The sequence below is a fragment of the Caretta caretta genome, chromosome 7 (genome assembly GCF_965140235.1).
Source record: "Caretta caretta isolate rCarCar2 chromosome 7, rCarCar1.hap1, whole genome shotgun sequence".
Lineage (NCBI taxonomy): Eukaryota > Metazoa > Chordata > Testudines > Cheloniidae > Caretta > Caretta caretta.
Window position 1 is genome coordinate 25,426,070 of NC_134212.1, and position 19,891 is coordinate 25,445,960.

At 41.0% G+C, this 19,891-nt stretch overlaps 1 protein-coding gene across 5 annotated transcripts in view; it reads left to right on the forward strand.

Moving 5' to 3' along the window:
- Window positions 1–19,891, forward strand: part of DNAH12 (dynein axonemal heavy chain 12) — a 177,429-nt gene that overhangs the window by 141,467 nt on the left and 16,071 nt on the right. For all 5 annotated transcript variants that reach the window (XM_048856798.2, XM_048856795.2, XM_048856794.2 and 2 more), the window contains 7 exons: window positions 1,675–1,847; window positions 2,635–2,775; window positions 3,907–4,065; window positions 5,244–5,388; window positions 14,440–14,590; window positions 14,961–15,214; window positions 16,414–16,554. In XM_048856798.2, the coding sequence (XP_048712755.2) occupies window positions 1,675–1,847; window positions 2,635–2,775; window positions 3,907–4,065; window positions 5,244–5,388; window positions 14,440–14,590; window positions 14,961–15,214; window positions 16,414–16,554 (1,164 nt within the window). The remainder of the gene's footprint in view (window positions 1–1,674; window positions 1,848–2,634; window positions 2,776–3,906; window positions 4,066–5,243; window positions 5,389–14,439; window positions 14,591–14,960; window positions 15,215–16,413; window positions 16,555–19,891) is intronic.

The window sequence follows — 19,891 nt, forward strand, 5'->3', positions numbered from 1 at the left end:
TTTGTAAGGTCTGTAATGTCACTTTGATATGATATTTGTGGCTCAATGTGTTTAATCTTTTTTATGAAAGGAGGGTTTTGCACAATTAGTAGATTTTCCTTAGGACTTGTGTAGGATCATATTCTTAAGCAAGAAATAGGAAGTACATTACGCCAGTGACAGTAGTGAAGATTTCTTCCTGTCCTGAGAAATTACTTGTTTCCACCCCTGTTCCTGGTGTCTTCGCCTTTCACATTGGCAGTTCTTTGTAAAACATGGAGTCTGTAAAAATTGCTAAGGCAAGTGCTCTATTTATATCAGAGAGTGATTTCCTTTTCCGTGGCCTGAAGACTGTCTGCTTATAGAGTCAGGTTAAGCTTTTGGTATCTATCTATACAGTGCAAGTAAGCACTAAATTATCATGCAGTTACTTTGCTTTAGTGGCATACAGTGTGGCACTTCTAGGCCAGCCTGTTAACATAAATCCAGTAGTGCTCTCTGACTAAATTACTTCATAAAGAAAGGTAGAGTGGCAAAGCTATAAAGAGATTCAGACAGAATTCTCACTAAGGCTCATGTAGGAGAGAAGGGTTGGCTTCTCAGTAACAGTTGCTTTCAGAAGGAACCTAATAAATTCCATATTTTATGTTTAAGGCACAAGGTATGTTTCCTTGCATGGTGACCTAGTAATAAATTTCCTATAATATTTTACTCAGTTACCTAAACTTTTCCATTATACTTGAACAGACCTATTCAAATATGTGCAGGGAGCAAATAGGTGGAGGAAAAAACATTCCAATCTTTAGAATATACTCTCCTTTTTTCAGTTACATTAATATTTTTTGCTGCATTGGAATTCATCCTTGTGATGTGCTTAAGAAATACATAATAGAGAAATGGGGTATTTTCAAAAAGCTGACAGACTTACAGGTACCTAGACCACAGAGAACTACAGCTGTAAACTTTGTTTTGGTAACATATTTATGAAAAATAACTTCCCTTCCATATGTGTACATAATTCTCTTTGATAACAATGAGAGTTAAGTATGCACTGGTGGTAACTAGACATCTCTGAATTGTCAAAGACTTTACAGCAATAAAATATCAGTGATTCTGTGTTTTATCTGTTATTGTCCTTATACTCCATTTGTTAACACCTAGCTACATTAATACTATAATATATACTTACAAGTAAGAAACAATCCTTTGCTCTTTATGTTAGCTATATTCTAAGTTATTTAATTTCATATAATAGATTTGATAAAAGGCAAATATATTGTTAAATATCTTCTGCTGGAATGATTATACATGAGCAATTTGAAATCCAGTCATATTTCCGGGCATTAATGGTGAAGTCTACCACACCTGATGCAGAGGGACAAGCCTGACCAGTTGTGCCTGGTTTTGTTTTGGTCTTGACTACCTTAGGCCCCAGTACTGCAATAAGCTCTGTGGGGGAAGATCGTGAAATCAAGGGGTCTTTGTGAGAGTGCTGGGTTCCACCCACCCAGGGCTCATTTGAGGGTTAGGGCCTGAGACTGTAAGTATTTTGGAGCATGGAAGGTGTCTTACTCTATGCTTATAAAGTGTCATATACATTTATTTTTAATAATGATAGTATATACTAATACATTCTTTGTGAAGAAAGGAAAATATGAAGAGAAAATCTTTTACAATATTTGTCATTTTGTTTAGGTTGCTGAGAAAACAGAAATAAAAATAGCAGAATCACGAGAAGGTTATAGACCAATTGCAAAGCATTCATCGGTGCTCTTCTTTAGTATTGCAGACCTAGCTAACATTGACCCCATGTACCAATACTCTCTCAGTTGGTTTGTTAATCTCTATATCAACTCTATTCATGACAGGTAAGTACTTATTTCTGAGCCAAAATACCATATATCTCTTTATTTCTCTTCTGATCAACAGTTCCCTCCATTTAAAGCATTTACCTCACTAAATTAGACTTTCCACTTCTGTTTTGTCTCACTGAGGCCCAAGTTTTTAGAAATTATCTCTGATTTTGGTGTTACAAATTTGGTCCAGCAAATATCAGCATCTGTATTTTTGCACCTGTAGTTTTATAGAAACCAGTATTAGTAAGTCTCTGAACTGATTGCCCACAGTGCAGCTAGGATGGGCTCAGCTCCCCTAATATGCAGATCAGATAGGTCCAAGTTGTGGTGAGGAACCATCAGCCACTGACTCTTCCCTTTTTAAACACAGACTCCCCAAACACAAAACATCTCTTATTAAGAGAAGCAATATGATTCTTAGCTTCCAAGTGGACAGTTCTCCCACCACAAGCACTCTCCTTAATATGTCATACAAAGGACAGCACTCCCTATATTAATCTGCGGCAGTGTTATTTGTTGAGGATTCCAAATCTGGTGTTGAAATAGAACCCATAATGCATGGTGAGCGTGCCACCACCTGAGTACAACTGAGATTTCAGTTAATCATTTTGGCTGGGATATTCAAAGGAGCCTAAGGGAGCTAGCTGCCCAACTTCCTTTGGATGCAGTTGGTTGCCTAACTCCTTTAAGTGCTTTTGAAAGTTTCAGCCCTAATCTGTATCCCGCCAAAACCTTTCAAAGAGCTTTGGATTTCTTATTTAGTTGCTGACTCAATATATGTACAAATGTTCTTTTTTAGTAACAAATCCAAAATTTTGGAGAAGCGTCTTCGATACCTAAATGACCACTTTACATACAACCTATATTGCAATATATGTCGCTCATTGTTTGAGAAGGATAAGCTGCTGTTTTCCTTTTTACTCTGCTGCAATCTTCTCATGTAAGTTTCATCTTTTTTTTCTAGCATCTCATAACGCAAGACAATCATTTTTCTTAGATTGAAAGTATTTACAAATAACAGAATACTTGGGCACAAATGGTGATAACTTAGTCTTTAGTGCCTAGTCATGAAATGTGAGTGCTTTTGCTCCCATTGAAATCAGTGGTTTTGCCACTGATTTGGGTGGGAAGATGAGGCCTCAAAACGTCTCATTCATTTTTTCCTTTTATGTTTTTATGGTACCCTTCAAAGGGATGGATGATGTTATCTAATAATAATACAATGTGAACATCATTTTAAATATAAGGTTTCAGGAAAAATTCTCCAAGTAAGAGGTCTGTCTTTCCGGCAGTTTTGTGGAGCATATCACTCCCCCTTTCTTGAGGAGCCTTTCTTTTTCCCATCTCCCCATTGTCTCTGCTTTTCCTTCCACCATGTGATCTAGACTCTCCACTCTGGCTGACTGGCTGTGCTGCTGCTTTTGCACAAGGTAGTTTGTGTCTGTGGGCATTGAAGAAAGAAAGCAAGGCACACATGGCTACTTGGAAACATCATAATCAGTTATTATGTGCATACATTTTTTAATAACCAGGCTCACCAGCTATATTAATTTATATTGCTTAACTGTAAACCATATGAATTTATAGTGAATGCTAACATCTTATGCATCATATCCACACTGTCTTCCACTCTGCCTTATGCATGGGAGGCCCTTCTTGAGCTGATTTGTAAGGCCACAACCATCTCCTCCTCTGCGTTCTTCCTCAAGATCCATCTTTGGCATGACACTTACAGGAAATCAGCCAATGATTGATGGGTAGGCTTGGACACAGATAGCAGTAGCTGAGACTTTTTATAAGTAAAAATAAGTGAATTGTATACATATGATTGTATCCTTCTTCCCTTACCCTTAATTATCATTTCTCCTTATAATGTTTGTAAATTGCATAACACAGTGAGGCCCTGAAACCTCAGATGCTACTGCAATATGAATGTTGTAAAATAAAAATGGAACATAACAGCTTTTGCTTTATACATAACAAACCGCTTTTGCTTTATACTATGTCAAAATGCATTTTTAATATAACTGTGTATTGCTTACAAACTATTTTGGCATTCTTCTGAATTTAGGGCTAGGAAAGAGATAGAACAACAGGAATTTATGTTCCTATTAACTGGAGGAGTGGGTCTCAAGAACAAACACAAGAATCCAGATCCAACTTGGCTACAAGATAAAAGCTGGGATGAACTATGTCGTGCAAGTGATTTCTCAGCTTTTAGAGGACTGAGGTACAGTAAAAATCCATTGTGAAATTACAAAAAACTACATTGACTGAAGTATGTTGCATACATTTAAGCAATATTTCTGAGACTTTTTCAGACTATCAATGTGATATTGAATATCAATGTGATTTGATACCTGTACAACATAAATTGTGTCTCAGCTTCAGAAGTGAGTACTTCTTTGTCACACATTGTAAGGAAGTTGCTGAGGAGGTTAATTAATTAGAAGGTTATTTCATGTTTTATTCAAGTAAATGTCAGAATGAATCCAATCAATTCCCAGATAAAGAACTTGTCTTTCTGGAGTGGATTGTATTACTTTTCCCTGTGAAGTCCCTTCCTGGTAGAAGAATCTTACTTTGAAAAGGAGGCAGCTGTGGCCAGGGGGAGTCCCTAATAGCAGAACTCTGTTGCAGGTGTAAGGGAGGAGACACCGGGGTAAAATCGTGGCCCCACTGAAGTCAGTGGGAGTTTTGCCATTGATTTCAATAGGGTCAGGATTTCACCATAGGATTTTAGAGCCAGTGCAAAGGCATAAGCCTTCCACATGAGTCTGCTGTGGGTCCCAGAGCATCTGTGGGGTTTGGGAGTGGGCACTACAGATCATTTCATGGAGGAGCAAACCCCATTCTCTGACAAAACAACCAGAGTTGTTTGGCGTTCTCCTTCCTTTAAATGTAAGTTTAACTGTGGGGAAGAGGTGGGGAACTGGACTAATGTAAGAACCAGTCTCTCCCCCACTCATGGGATAACCTATGGGAGGGTGTTCCAGGGAAGAAAATTCCACAAGATTTCTTCTTCAAAGAATTTCCTTTGAATTCTTCTGTTGGGTAGTGGTGTTTGTCACGCACAAATATAGAAGAAATAGGGAGTTCACAATACCCAGAACCTATGAATCTCCTGAGATTCAAGCAGACCTTGGGGAGACCCAGGCCATACAGATGGAGGCTTTGCTCCTCCACACCAGCTTAGGTGGTCCCTCCCACTTCCCAGCGCAGAAGTCAGGTAAGAAGTTGTATAATATACAATTTTTGGCTGGTTGAGAGGGGGATAATGCATGTCGAATCGATTTTATTAATTGTAGTGCATATGACACTATTTCTTTGTTTTTCATTTAATCAAGTGAATTAATGAAAACCTAAACTCTAGGCATTTACAATAACAGACTATGCTTTTTCTTCTAGGAGTCATATTTCTGAAAATGCAAGTGAGTGGCGTAAAATCTATGACAGCAAAGAGCCACACAATGTTCCCTTACCAAAACCATGGGATAAATCGTTGAATGAACTACAAAAGATTATCATTCTTCGGTGCCTAAGATCAGACAAGGTAAAAGGACATGGAAACATTTGTTTGTAGACTGTTATTTGGCATGTAGTACACTTTGATAATTATTATTACATGTTACTATGTTCTTTGAGTGCTTGCCAATATGTATGCCACTCCTGGTACCCCCATGCCCTTGAAAGCCAGATATTTTGGCTACCAGTATGTTTTGGGGCTGCTTATGCACTCTGAGTGTTCTTGTGCTCCTGTACCCAGGGCATAAAGGATGGAGTGGGCCCAACTGCCCCTCAGTTCCTCTTTACTGCCTGTGGTTGTGAGACCTTGGTAGAGTCCATGTCCTAGTGCAATCACCAAATCTTTTTGTGTATAGTTTTTAGGCATATAGTTTTAGGATTAGGTTGGATTTAGTGTACATAGTATAGTTTTGCCTACTGGCAAATAGTAATATAGTTATTTTTTCTTCATTTGGTGAAAATATTTTCATGGTACCATGAGTTAGCCATGACTGAACTGAAGTTTCCCAGCTTCAAGAACTGCTCTTCCTGTGAAGCAGATATATTGCTTAAAGACAGTTACATGAGCTTTTTTTTTTTTGCCTTGCGGAGGGGTGCATACCTGAAAAATGTTCTATCTGTCAGTCCTTTTAAAAAAGGGTGCAGATGGCTAAGGACGCTTGCTTCAAGCCTTTTCTTCCTGACCATTCAGTGAGGCCAGCTGTGGATCCAGGAAAGCAAGACCACGCTGGACATGAATGCTCTTTGCCCAGGGATGCTGTGGTGAGCTCTGGCTCAATCTCCTGCTCTCAACCACCTTTCTCAAAAATCAGCCTTGTGAGGATCCATGGGTCTAGAACCTCGGTCTGCTGGTCCCTGAGCGACCACCACATTCATACCACCACGGAACAGCTGTGGTAAAGCAGCAGTTGACAGATTATGAGCTTTGTGGGCCCAAGCACCACAGGATATGCTGCCCACAGAGGGCCTGATTGACAGTGCTCCCGGCATCCTGATTGGTCCAGGCACACTACATAAGGGGACACCAGGAAGTTGTCTGTGCAATGAGGAAGATCTTAGCCAATTGCTTTGGCAGACCTTACTCCTGCCTTGTTCCTGCCCTGCTCCATTCTGCTTCTGCCTTTTCATTAAGGCATTGCTTCTGTCTAGGAGAGTATTGACACTAAAAATGGACTCCTCCTTCTGGTCCAGATTCAATAAGTGGTGCCAAGAACACAATGCAAATTTCAGAAAATCAGGAATTTCATCCATTTTGGACTTTCTCCAGTACCATTATATGTCAGGTGTCCACTCTCAGTAACATGCTATTTGCAGGATCCTAGGGGTCCCTGGCAGACATCCCACAGATAACCGGATTCCTTCAAGCAGTCCAATTAGCCATATCATTAGTCATGCCATTCTTCCTGAAAAGCCATCCCCTCGAGCCTTTGACTTCTGTGTCAGCCTTTGACTTGTTTCCTAGTAGCTGTCACATCGACCAGGTGAGTGTCGGAGCGGGCAGCCTTATCTATACCGAAGCCTTATTGCTTGTTCCAAGAGGATCCAAGAGGATCAGGTGCTCAGGACAACAGAATCCTTTCTTCCTAAAGAATATTCCTCCTTCCACACTTCCCAAGAGGTTGTGCTTCCTTCATTCTATCCAAAACCACAACATCCAACTGAAAAGGCATCACACACCTTAGATGTCAGAAGAGCATTGAAAATCTGTCTCAAATGTACAGAATCCATGAAAAGATTGGGCTCTCTATTCATGCCCTTCCACCCAAAATGCCAGGGACTCAGAGCTTCCAAGTCCTCCATTACTAGATGGTTTAGACTATGTATTGTGAAAGCCTACAGATCATCAGAGGTTCCTGTCCTAGAAGGGATCAAGGCACATTCTACAAGATCCTTAGTAACCTCATGTGCAGAACAAGCAAGTGCATCCATTTTGGAAATTTGCAAAGCAGCCACTTGGTCTACAGCTAACGCCTCATTAAGTACTGCAAGGTGGACTTTCTGTCTTTGGCAGGAAGGTGCCGCAGGTGGAGTCACAGAAATAATATAGACTTTTGAGCAAGCTTACAAAAAAGGGACTACTTCTTTCCTACTGAACTTTTGTTTCATAATCCTCCCTACAGCTTTTCCCAGACATCCAGAATTGTAGGAGATGCTGAGCTGCAGAATTGAAAGTTTCTTACCAATAATTTACTTTCTGCTAGCAGTGTCTCCCAAAATTCTAGTCATCCTGAGTTACTTATGAGTCAAGTGTCAAATATTGACTGGAATCATTGCCATATGGCAATATTCCTTCATCTAATGTACATAGTTAATATCTTTGGAATATGTGTTAGCAAAGTTATGCAAGTTTTACGGCTTGGGAATAAGTAATGTGTTAGAAAATGGGAGCAGAGGAGTCATGGCCAGACCATGCAATACCAAAAAGCTGATCTGCCTCTGTGAACTGCTGAGAAAGGAAAACAGACCAGACAGCTAGCATTGTGGGAGACACTGCTAACAGAAAGGAAATTATCGCTAAGAAATTCTTAATCAGTCTCCAAACATATTAAAGAGGTATCTTGTTTACTTTCCAAGGACTATTCTTATGATGTGTGTGCATAGGTGCTGACCTTTGGTTTTGCTGGCGGGTGCCCCACCCTGACTCTGCCCCCTCTCCCAAGGCCCTACCCCCCTACACCCCCAAAGGCCTGCCCCTGCTCCCCACCTCCTGGTGGCTCTGTCTAGCGCCTGCCCCAACCCACTCACTCAAAGAGGCACAGGAGGTTTCCCCTCCTCAATGTAGGAAGGGTTGCCTAGTGGTTAGGGCAAAGGCCTGGGGCTCAGATGTTCTGGGTTTGATTCTCTGCTCTGCCATAGACTCCCTGCTTAGCCGTGGGAAAATCACTTCACCTCTGGGTGCCCTAGATCCCACCTTCCAAATGGGGCTGATACTTCCCTGCCTCCTAGGCTAAATCCATTCATGTCTGTGTGGTGATGGGGGCAATGGAGGTATCAAGGTTTCGGCATTCACAACATCCCCTGGCAATGAGTTCCACAGGTTGACTGTGTGTTGTGTGAAGAAATACTGCCTTTTGTTTGTTTTCTATCAGCTCTGAGACACCTGAAGGTGTATTTCTTGTAAATACAAATGTTATCACCTTTTTCCAGTGGCAATGTGTTTTCTTTTCCTATTAAGTTACTCAGTAATTAGAAATAAAGTCTTAAATCTATTTATACAATGCATTTGATATTTCTCCTGCACAAATGAAAACACACTCCAGTTTAAGGTACTAAAGGTGTGAAGATTCAAAACATAAAAAAACAAATGTAAAAATTGAACTTGCATTTACAAATCACTGATCTAAAAGCCTGTTTTAGCCTCTGGAAACCGTTCAGTTTTATAATATAATATAGAAATCCTGAGTATGTATCTACAGTGACCCAACTGGAGGATTCTTAACCATGCCTTAATGAAAATATAATATGACACTATATGTCTTAAATGTTAAGAAAATTTGCTCTCTAAAAAATGTCATTTTCAAGAGCGTACTCAAATATTAAGGAGCTTACTAAAGAGACCTGTTCTAAGGCTGTAACACCAGGTAGAATTAAGAGCTCTCCAGGAATTGTAAAAAAAAAAAGTCCCCAGGGTCCATAGACTAATTCATGAAAGATTTTATTTTCTGATTGAGAAGCAGAGGTATGTACAATAACTTCCTATGGTTTCCATCAGGAGCAACTGAAATGTATAAAGGAAGCATTGACTGTTACACTGAAAATAAAACTGACCACCTTTGTGGGAGAGACTTAAGGAGATCAGCACTCATCAGTTCCCTTCTCTTTCCCAAGGCTAGCCAGAAACTGCTCTCTCCTGGCTCTCATCCTATCAGCTGGGTGACAAGGAAATATTTACCCATATGGAGTGCTTTGTGTGCCCACTGCCCCTCTGGTTCTGGGGCTGCTAGCGCTGGGGGGGTTTCTAAGGTGCACAGGCTCTCAGCTGCCCAGCCTGAGGGGGCATTTGGGAACCTCATTAAAGGCTCCCTCTATGTATGAAGGGGTGGAGATGGACAGAGCAATACAGACAGCTCTCCCGCTCGCAGCCACAGAGCAACAGCAGCCTGCACAACGGGGAATTTACACTTCCCACAGCCTCGAGCCAATGGTGAGGGAGGAACTGCTGATCCAGCTCCTGGAGGACAGTCCTATCAACCAAAGCAACTTCTTGCTCAGCTCACAGCTAAAGGCCTCAGGTTCCTCCGGTGACAACGTGGAGCAGCAGTTCATTTTCCTGTTTGCACTCAGCTGTGGTAGGAAACTCAGGGAGGAGCAGAAGCCCCCTCTGCCCTCCCTAAATGGTGCCCTGCTCCCTCTGCCCTGGAAAGGTACCACTTTTACCTGCAGTGGGAGCCAGGCTAGGAACTGCAGCCACATGCTGCGAAGGAGCTCATCCTGGCTCCCTACCAAACAGCTAATAGGCAGCTGCGCTCTACAGCTGATTGCTGGAAACAGCTGATCTGGTGGGCCCCGCATGTGCAAGAGCTGATTTGCAGCTGCCACAGCTGATTAAACTGGTGGGTGCTGAACACCCACTATTTTTTTCCCGCGGTTGCTCCGGCCCTGGAGCTCCCACGGAGTCTGCACCTATGTATGTGTGGATCTGATAGAGTAAAGAACCTTCTGTGTGCCACATGGGTCCAGAGGTTCCAGGGATAGGCATTACTGATAGTTCCCCCCCCCCCGCCCCACTTTCTCTAATAACATCCAGTCCCTGGCCTACTGGGCTCCCTGGAGCTAGCAGCCTGCTACATACCTTTTATTCGCACACCAATCCAGAGTTAGGACCACCTCCCTACTCCATCCTAGGGAGCTTGTGGGACTCAGGTGGCAGTCCAGCATGCTGAAAAACAGGAGGAAGTATCTAAAGAAGAGCATCCTACCATGGAGGGGCAGATGATGCCAACTGCTGTTTCCTTGTCTTCTCTGGATGAAGCACTGGTGCCTGCAACCCCCTGTCAACCTAACAATTATAAAAGTTTTCAAGACCTGCTTCTCTTAATAGCGAATTAATTTGAGATAGCTATGGAGGGTGATACAGAATACATCTCAGAACTCCTAGATATCTTTCACGCCTCCATGCCTCATTGCCTGGTGATGCCAGTTAACAAAGCATTATCGGAGCTAGCGAAGAACATCTGGTAAACACCAATTTCTATTGCAGCAACTTCCAAGAATCCAGATAAATGATTCCAGGTGACATAAGATGTTTTTGAGTACTACTATATTCATCCTCTACCAGGCTCCCCGGTGGTAGCAGTGGCCCACAAAAGAACTAGGCAACAGAATAAACAAAAAGTGACACCCTCAAACAAAAAACCCCCAAAGTGACTAGATTTATTTGTCAGGAAAAATATTCTTTGACTAACCGGTAATTATGAATAGCTAACTCTGAGTTCTTGTTAGTGTCATGACCGGGACGTGGGTGGTTTGACCTTGTGGTCAGGAAAAACTATTCTTTGGCTAGCCTGTAATTACGAATAGCTAACTATCAGTCCTTGTTAGTGTCATGACTGGAATGTAGGCAGTCTGACCTATTGGTCGGAGCAGGAGTCAGGCTAGGTCAGATACCAGGAGGTCAGGGTCTGAGACTGGCCAGAGGTCAGACAGAGAGTCAGTCACAGGCAGGCAGGGTCAGGTTACCAGAAGATCTGCAGCAAGTTGTAGGAGCAGACATTGCAGGGGAAGCAATCCTGAGCAGGGAGAACCCAGTTGCATGAACAACTTCCTGTTCCTGGGTTAAGTAGAAACTTGGGACCAGTCAGGACCCCCAGGTTCCACCAATCATATTCCAGGACTGGTATCCTTTGTTAGAATTCAGCTGCTGTTCAAGGGTGGCAGGTTGGGACTGCCTAGCTCGTAAGAGCCCTGTGGATCAGGGTTCAAGACCTATGGTCCCTGACATCTAGTAAGGTATGATTATTTAAATTAGTATAAGGTGTTAGACTTCCCAGACAAGATTCCTCAGGATAGCAGAAAGGCACTGAAGTCAGTAATCTCAGATGGGTAGCTGGTAGCATGAATGTCTTTCCAGGCAGCATTAGATGCTTCAGATATGTCTGCAATATCCATGGCCACATCTATCACCATGTGGAGAGCTTTCTTGTTACAGTCCTCAGGCATCCCAAAGGAAGTACATACAACAATAGAAGAGCTTCCCTTCAAGGGCTGTAGCATTTTAAGCAAGATGGATAAGGCCCTGCATTAGTTAAAAGATTCTCACTCTACTCTCTGGTATCTAGGATTTTACATACTATCTCCTACAAGGAAGCATATCAGACCTCTGATTTACAACATACTAGTTTCATCATCCAGGATCATCACAGGGTTACTATTTTCTTGGAGTCGCTGAGAAAGAGACCTACATCCTCTGCCTCACATCCTGCAACTTCCTTGAAGTAATCATTTTTAACACCTTAGTGAAGAGCAGTGTAACAGAATGCCTGGAAGATCTTTACCCCTTCCCACTCACATACAGACTTTGGGGATTGCTGTCGTTATTTTCAGTGATCACAGAACCTCATTACACTGGCTCACTGGGTTAAGGAGACCATCTCTGCGGGCTGTTCCCTGCAGTTCCACATGCTCCTTTCTTCCCCTTTCCCCATCTCTTTTCAAGGGCCCTCTTCAGAAGAGTCTGTTATGACAAGAGGTGTATTCACTTCTGAATCTTGGAGCAGTGGAAGATGTGATTCTGGAAGGGGTTTTACTCAAATTATTTCCTGATCCCAAGGAAAAAGGAGGGCTGACACCCAGTTCTGGAGTTGAGATCACTCAGTGCTGTCATCTGCCACTTCAATTTCAAGATAGTAACTCTGGTATCCATGATCCCATTCTTAGATCCCTAGGACTGGTTTATGACTCTCAACCTCCAGGATGCTTATTTTCATATCATGATCCACCCCATACACAGAAAATATTTACAATTCCAAGTCGGAGATTCCCACTGTTAATACAAGATCCTCCTCTTCAGACTATTGACAGTGCCAAGAGATTTTACCAAATAATTGGCAGTAGTAGCAGCCTGCCTGAGAAATTAGGGAATACAGTTACACCCATACCTCGATGATTGGTTCACCTGAGGGAAGTCACTGCAGCAAGTGGGTGCTCCATGTATCAGATCCTTCACTGGATCCTTCATCTCTTTATCAGATTGGACCTAAAGATCAACATGGCAAAAATCATTCCTGGCATCAGCTAACCCTAACCTTGTACTAGATTCCACAACAGCAACTTGAACAACCACACATGACAATGCTGGCCAAAAAATAGTAGTCTACAGCACACTGCCCAAGGAGTGGACATGTGAATACATGTGTACCAGGCAACACATTTTGAAGAATCACAGTTACTGTAAGGCAAGTAACTATTCTTTCTGTTAACTACAAGACTGATTAAATGGAACCTAAATGCAGTAAGTTCTGTTAAGATTTCTTTTCTCCCTACACTTCAAACTGCTAGAATTTCACTCCTCGTTTTTTTTGCTGATACAGACTAACACGGCTATTACTCTGAAACCAGTGACATAGCTGTGCAGGTGATCACATGTGTTCTACTTTTACCTAAATATCCTTAGCCTATATGTTATATATTCAGTCATCATCTATAATGATCAGTTTGACTCTAAAAGTAAAATTGAGGTATTGTTTTACCAGTACTACTGATCTCTTAATATTTTCTTCTTCTTAGTGATACTAAATTCTTATACTTTTTGATTGTTTCAAATATATGTTCAGGAACCCTTAATTTTTTTTTTACTGTCTGAGTCATAAGACTGTAAGGACAATCACAAGTTGTTATTTTTCATCTGTATTGACTATATTTAGTACTTCACAGCACGTAAAATTGCAGAATTAATATTTGGAATAAAAATTGACATGCAGGATTTTTCATAAGTATATTTCCTCATGAATCTATCTGTACAGCAATAAGGGGTCTTGGTAGTTAGGAGAACTATACATGCTATATACATTTTTCATGGCAAAAAGAGACTTTTACTAGAATTTATGGGAAAACAGCCACTTTGGTCAGCAAAAATGGATATATGTTGTGCTTGTGTCACACTGAATGGCAACTAGTTGAGGCCTGGCATTGTGCTCTACAGCCTGAAAAAATTGCAACTAACAAAAAACATTTGTGAGGACATTATGCCTCACCTACTGAGATGATGTTTCACCCCCACTCCATTCTACCATCCCCTGATTCTGTGAGGGGTTGCTGGGTTTATTGTTGATAGGGTGGGAAATAATCATCCAGGCACTGGAAGTAGGCATTTAAAGCATAGGAGACTGGGGGAGTACACCCAGTTGTCCTCTGAAGAGGAGACCAAGCTATTGGAGGTGAAGCCTGCAACCCAAGAACACAACCTGTTTGGTGTCTGTTGGAGGAGTTATTTGGGGATTGACAAGTTAGTGCAGTGTAGCTGGGTGGATAAGGCCTCAGTAGTATGGAAATATTTAATAAGCTTCCAAGCTTTTGAATGTTAAATGAGCTCAAATTCCAAACCTACTGAGACTTCTACAAATTTAGTGTTAAGAGTCCCAAGGCCCTGAGTTATCCAGTGCAGGGGCGGAGGGGAGGCAGTTTGCACCTTCTAAATTCTGGGGCTGCTGAGTGGCCAGTTTGGCCCCTTGTGCAGGTTGAAGCAACCCTGAGCGCTGCCTTGAGTTGCTCCCTGGTTGCAGTGGGCCATCTTGCTGCGGTGCAGAATTGCTGGCCCTTCACTTTCTTTCTCTCCTGCCCACCGCTTGCACTGTGAGTATTCTGCAGTGGACCCATGTGAATATTTCTGGCCCCTTTATATTGGCACAGCTGGCACAAAGGGGCTGCTGGGCAACCATGGATTGGTCCCCAAGAGTGAATGTGAACTTTATACATTGACTGTGAAATATAGCTATTAATTTGCTACATTATCAGTATCCAACTCACTGTTTGTATAATGATTTAGGTTACCATGAATATGAAAGATGATACAGTGTATCCAACCAAATCTGATTTTGTGTTATATTTGTGCTTACCAGTATATTTGCTTTTTTTAAAATAGATTAGTCCAGCAATAGCAATCTTTGTAACTGACAAACTGGGGAAGAAGTTTGTAGAGCCACCACCATTTGATCTATCAAAAAGTTACTTAGATTCAAATTCAACAATCCCACTAATCTTTGTGCTGTCTCCAGGAGCTGATCCCATGTCTAGTAAGTATTCACTATGGGATGTTTTCCTTACTAAATCTTTGAATCAGTGACAGATAAAAAGACCTGTCAAAATGTCTAGTTTTTCAGATTAAGAGCTTGATTCTCCTCCTTTTTGCACCTTATGGAGTCATTTGCACCTGTGCCAAATGGGTATAAAACGCTACCAAATCAGATTTGTAGAATTTTGTCTTGCAGAATAAAAGGGATATGATTTTAAAATCAAATAGTTTAATGCATTGTGAAAAAATTCTTTTAATTATTTTGAACTTTCAGATTTTAACAAAATAGTATTATAATTCTTTTTTTAATATCAAATATAAAGCAGTCTTTTAAACTAACAAATGCTAAAAGATTACATGTTTCATCCAAGGTCTCCTGAAATTTGCAAATGACAAACACATGGTTGGAAATAAGTTTCAAGCCATCTCGTTGGGACAGGGACAAGGACCTATAGCTGCAAAAATGATTAGAGAAGGAATGGAAGAAGGCACGTGGGTTTGTTTACAGAATTGTCATCTTGCTGTCTCCTGGATGCCGATGCTAGAGAAAATCTGTGAAGAATTTAATAGTGACACCTGCCATCCATTCTTCAGACTTTGGCTTACCAGTTATCCGTCACCCAAGGTACTTTTATTTCCAGTGGACCTAATTACACGTTTAATGATAAACCATTTTGTATTCCACAATAGGATAACCACACTGCAATTTTGGCTTGGATTTTCAAACTTGTACACGCAAAGTGGGTGTACATTTTAAAAATATCTCTCTCTAATTAAAGGATTGTTGTGAATATATATATATAATCAAAATACATTCGATATATATTAGAACAGAATGTAGACATGCTCTTCTTGTGAAGAAACAATGGTGTTTTCTGCCTTATAGATATGTTTTATTATCCACAAGTACCTTTGTTGCTTTTAAGAGGAGAAAGTTCCTATCGTCTATTTAATTTTGCTCTAAATCCAGGTCCAGATTTTTGCTGTTGACTATGTTTGGAACAAATCCTGATGAAACACTCTGTGTCTCAGAAATGTACTGTTCTTAGTGAAAGCGCAGCTCCTTGTTTTCATCTAATAGTGTAAATATCAACATTTTCAAATTTGAATTTTAAAATATATAACAATTAAAGGGTTATATATATATATATATATAGTTAAATTCATTATGTAGTACCATAAATTTGCTTAGTGCTCTGCAAACATTTTAAGGCACATTCTTTCCTCTGAGAAGCCTACAAGCTAGGGCTCTGTACATGCAAACACATACTTATTGGGAAGGAGGAGATGGTAGAAATATTCTCGGAAGAAGCAGATCTTAAGGAGAATTTGAAGGAAGAGAGAACAGACTCTTGGTGCATGAGATCAGAAAGACTTCCAGGTGTAGGAGGAAGTAATGATAAAAGGTGTAAAAATGAGAGAGGGAGCATACAAAGGGAAGAGTAATGTGAGAGGATACATAATTTCATCAACAAAGGACAGTTGTTCTTTTTAATGATATTAGAAAATATAAAAATACAGAGCAGGCTTTTAAACATTTTTAGCATGAATGTAAGTCTGCTGAACAGAAGTGACTGTATTTTGGCTGTGGATACACATTCACACAGCTTTTATTGCTGTCCATGAGAGGTTGCACACCTGCATCCAAGGGCTGAATTTAGCCCATGTATATTTAATTTATAGGACTTTGAACATCAAGAAATTATTTTAAAAATACAAATATATTTATACTTGTATAATCTCTGTATAGAAATATCTCACTTTATTATTATTTTTGCCATCGCCATACTCTCCTGTTGCAGTGTTGCTATTTATTTTGTCTAGTTTCCCGTAACCATTCTGCAGAATGGAGTAAAGATGACAAATGAATCACCTACAGGTCTCCGGTTAAATCTACTTCAGTCTTATCTCTCAGATCCACTTTCTGATTCCATCTTCTTCTCTGGGTGCCCTGGAAAGGAGCAGGTAAGTTGCTCATTCTTCGACACTTTTGAAATATTTATTTACTCACTGTTATGTCCAGAAGGTTCTAATCTAAAGCATTCCCTAAAGTTATGAGCTAACGTTTACACAGAGACTAAATGATTAGTGAATAAAATACTTCACACATGGTTATAGCTTAAATGAACATTTTGTCAGATGGAAATCCCCACACTAGTTACACTGCAATAACATTAGCCAAACTTGGTTGATTCCTACATTAATGGCAATTATGGTTCCTCAGACTGAGAGCAACCCCACTGGGTTCTGCCGATGAAATATGCTTCTGAAATGAAATCCCCAACCCGTCCTATCCTTGTGAGAATGGGGCATGAATGAGCCATGCTTCACCATACCGCTCATTTCAGCCTGTAGGCCACTCCTCCCAGCTCTTTACATGGGTTTGTGATAAGATATGTCCTCAGTGTGCACTATTAGCACAGAGAACTTTCCTTCCTATAGAGCTACAATAGGTAAATGGAAACTGAAGAAAACAATGAAATAAGTTCCTTCCAGGCAAAACCTGAGAAAACAAACATCAGGGTCCCACTAGCCCATTAGTGAGACACACCTGCTAAACAAGTTGCAGAGAGGGAGGTAGGGGTCAAACCCAGCCATCATACCATTCTGAGGCATGGGAATGTTCCAGGGCAAAGATATAAAAGGGGTGTGGCAGTCCAGAGGCCTCAGTTCCCTCCAACTGCAACCAGCTGAACGAAGGTAGAGCTGCTCCAGAATTTTACCAGATCCATATATTTTATAATTATTTGGATATAGTTAGGCTGGTCTGTTAGTGTTAGGTTTAGTTTAGAAATAAGTTCTTCAGTGCTGGGGGAAAAAAAGATGACACAGCTGAAGACCAAAAAGCTAGGATTTAGGAGGTACGTCTCATGCCTAGCTGTGTTTCTGGTGGCCAAAACACATGCATGGTGTTTATCATAATTGGTCGAAAAACATTCACCTTCAAAATACTTGATCTTCTCAACCATCATGACATCAGCCCAGAATGAAAGACAGAACAGGCTTCAGACTGTCTTACTCCAGGAAGCTCTGTCAGCGAAATTGCCTGGAACCAAGAGAGAGCAAGCCTCTAGCAAATCTTAGAAGCTTGTATTGGCTCCAAGCAAGTCTGGAAGAAAGAAAATTAAATACTCGTCTTTGGTGCTGTGCACTAAGGAATCTAGAAGTGTGAAGCGCCCAAGGATCAAAACTGCTCAACAGACCGTGGGATTGAACTCTGATTCTAGAGCAATCCACAAGAAAAGGACAAGGCGGTAATAGTGAGCACAAGACTCCATCCTTGTTGGTGTTGGCCTCTTTTTATCAAGAACCAATCTGTGAGAAAAGATCCATCTGATCCATTGGTATTTAAAGAACCTTCCCCAAATGATGATTCTCTGTCTAAAACCAGAAGATGCTCTTTGGATCTGATTGTTTCAGATCCAAAAGAGCCGGATTCGAGAGAGATGATGAAAGAACCTGTTATGAAGGTTAAAAATAAGGATCTGACTACTGAGGATTTGCGGTCTGGTTCCAGTACGGTACCACAATGGTTGGTGGTTATAGCACAGATTCATCAATCGGATCTGTCTCCTTCTCGGTCAGTAATGAATCCATGTGTGTCAATTGAATAGGAACTGAAGGTTATACTGGATAAATAGATAATCCTTCAGAGAATAGAAGGCAGATTGAAGAAGTTAGAATTTCTCCCATACCTGCACCACCTAAGACTCCTTCTGGGTCTTGAGAAAAAGGGTTTTTTCTATTTATCTTTTATTCAGCCTAGCAGGTTATTAACTCTACTTCCCTGAGGACTGAGAATGGCTTGAGATTGGAAAACAGATCTAAAGAAGAAATTTAAATCAATCTCAGTCAATTTAAGCAAACTCAGTCATTTCTCCCAGATCTGTATGGGCAGAGATATTTTCAGCCAGATCAGAGTATAGGACTTTGACCAGATTGTCAGGCTTCACCTTGGTTTACGTCAGTGGTGGGCAACCTGTGGCTCACAGGCCACATGCGGCCCATCAGGGAAAACCACTGGCGGGCTGCCAGATCATTTGTTTACATTTGCACGGCCGCCCGCAGCTCCCAGTGGCTGTGGTTCGCCATGCCGCTTCCCACAGCTCCCATTGGCTGGGAATGACTTTACGTGGTCTCACTGGCCTTCTCCTGTACCTTTTCAGGGTATTCCTAGATATAGTAATTGCCAATTTGATACTGAAGACATTCAAGCATCAGACCCAAAGGATATGGATTTGATGGTACATCAGAGTCCTGATAGGTCGTCTACAGTTGTAAGACACATTTTATCTGAGGAAGAAGAATTGCTAGAGATCCAACAGTCACATCCAGACTCTGTGAACTTTACTTCTCCTTACAGAAGTGTAGGAGTGATTGCTCCTTCGTCACATTCAGATGATGTGGTGTTCTTCCAAGGACATTAGAGATTCCCTTGATTCCTGTTGAGAAATCTTCACATTTTAGAAGCAGCAACTAGACAAATCCTTTATTGGAAGGATTGTCTCAACCAGTTTTAAGCAATTTGGAATGACCCTAATAGCTCAGCTTATGTTAAAAAAGTCTGATGACCTTTTCCTGTTTTCCCAGGAGGGTCTTGCTGTGTTTCATATCTCCGTTCTCCTAATTCATTGATAGTAGAGGCTGCACTGCATAGATGAAAGCGTGCTCAGGCCTATTTTATCCCCTCTGATAAGGAAGGGAAAAGACTGGATGTTTTCCTCAGCCACTTCAGATAGGAGAACAGTGAACCATTAAGATGTAATCGCAAGATATCAATGCCATCTTGTCAGGAAAAATGTTGTCTTTCATGAATACTCTCCCTGAGGAGCATAGGAGGTTAGCAAATGTTCTTTTGGTAGAAGGACAGAATGTTGCTATCAGTTAAGGACTTTTTATTGTTGGTTTCCATGTATGATATAGATCCATATACAGCTCTAATTACTTATATATTGGAGTACTTATTATATCTTAAAAGAGTGGATCTCTCTTTGTCATCAGTCAAAGTTAGGGTGACCAGATAGGAAGTGTGAAAAATCGGGACGGGGGTTGGGGGTAATTGGCACCTATATAAGAAAAAGCGCCAAATATCGGGACTGTCCCTATAAAATCGGGACATCTGGTCACCCTAGTCAAAGTTAATCTCTCAATAGTCTCAGCATACCATGTCTCTGGGGATAGTAAATTGGTTTTTATTGGTGGTGTAGTCAAAAGATTCTTGAAAGGTCTTAATAATCTATTTCCACCAGTTAAAGAGCCTATATCATCTTGGGATTTAGTGTTTACACTAAGTGCAACATCT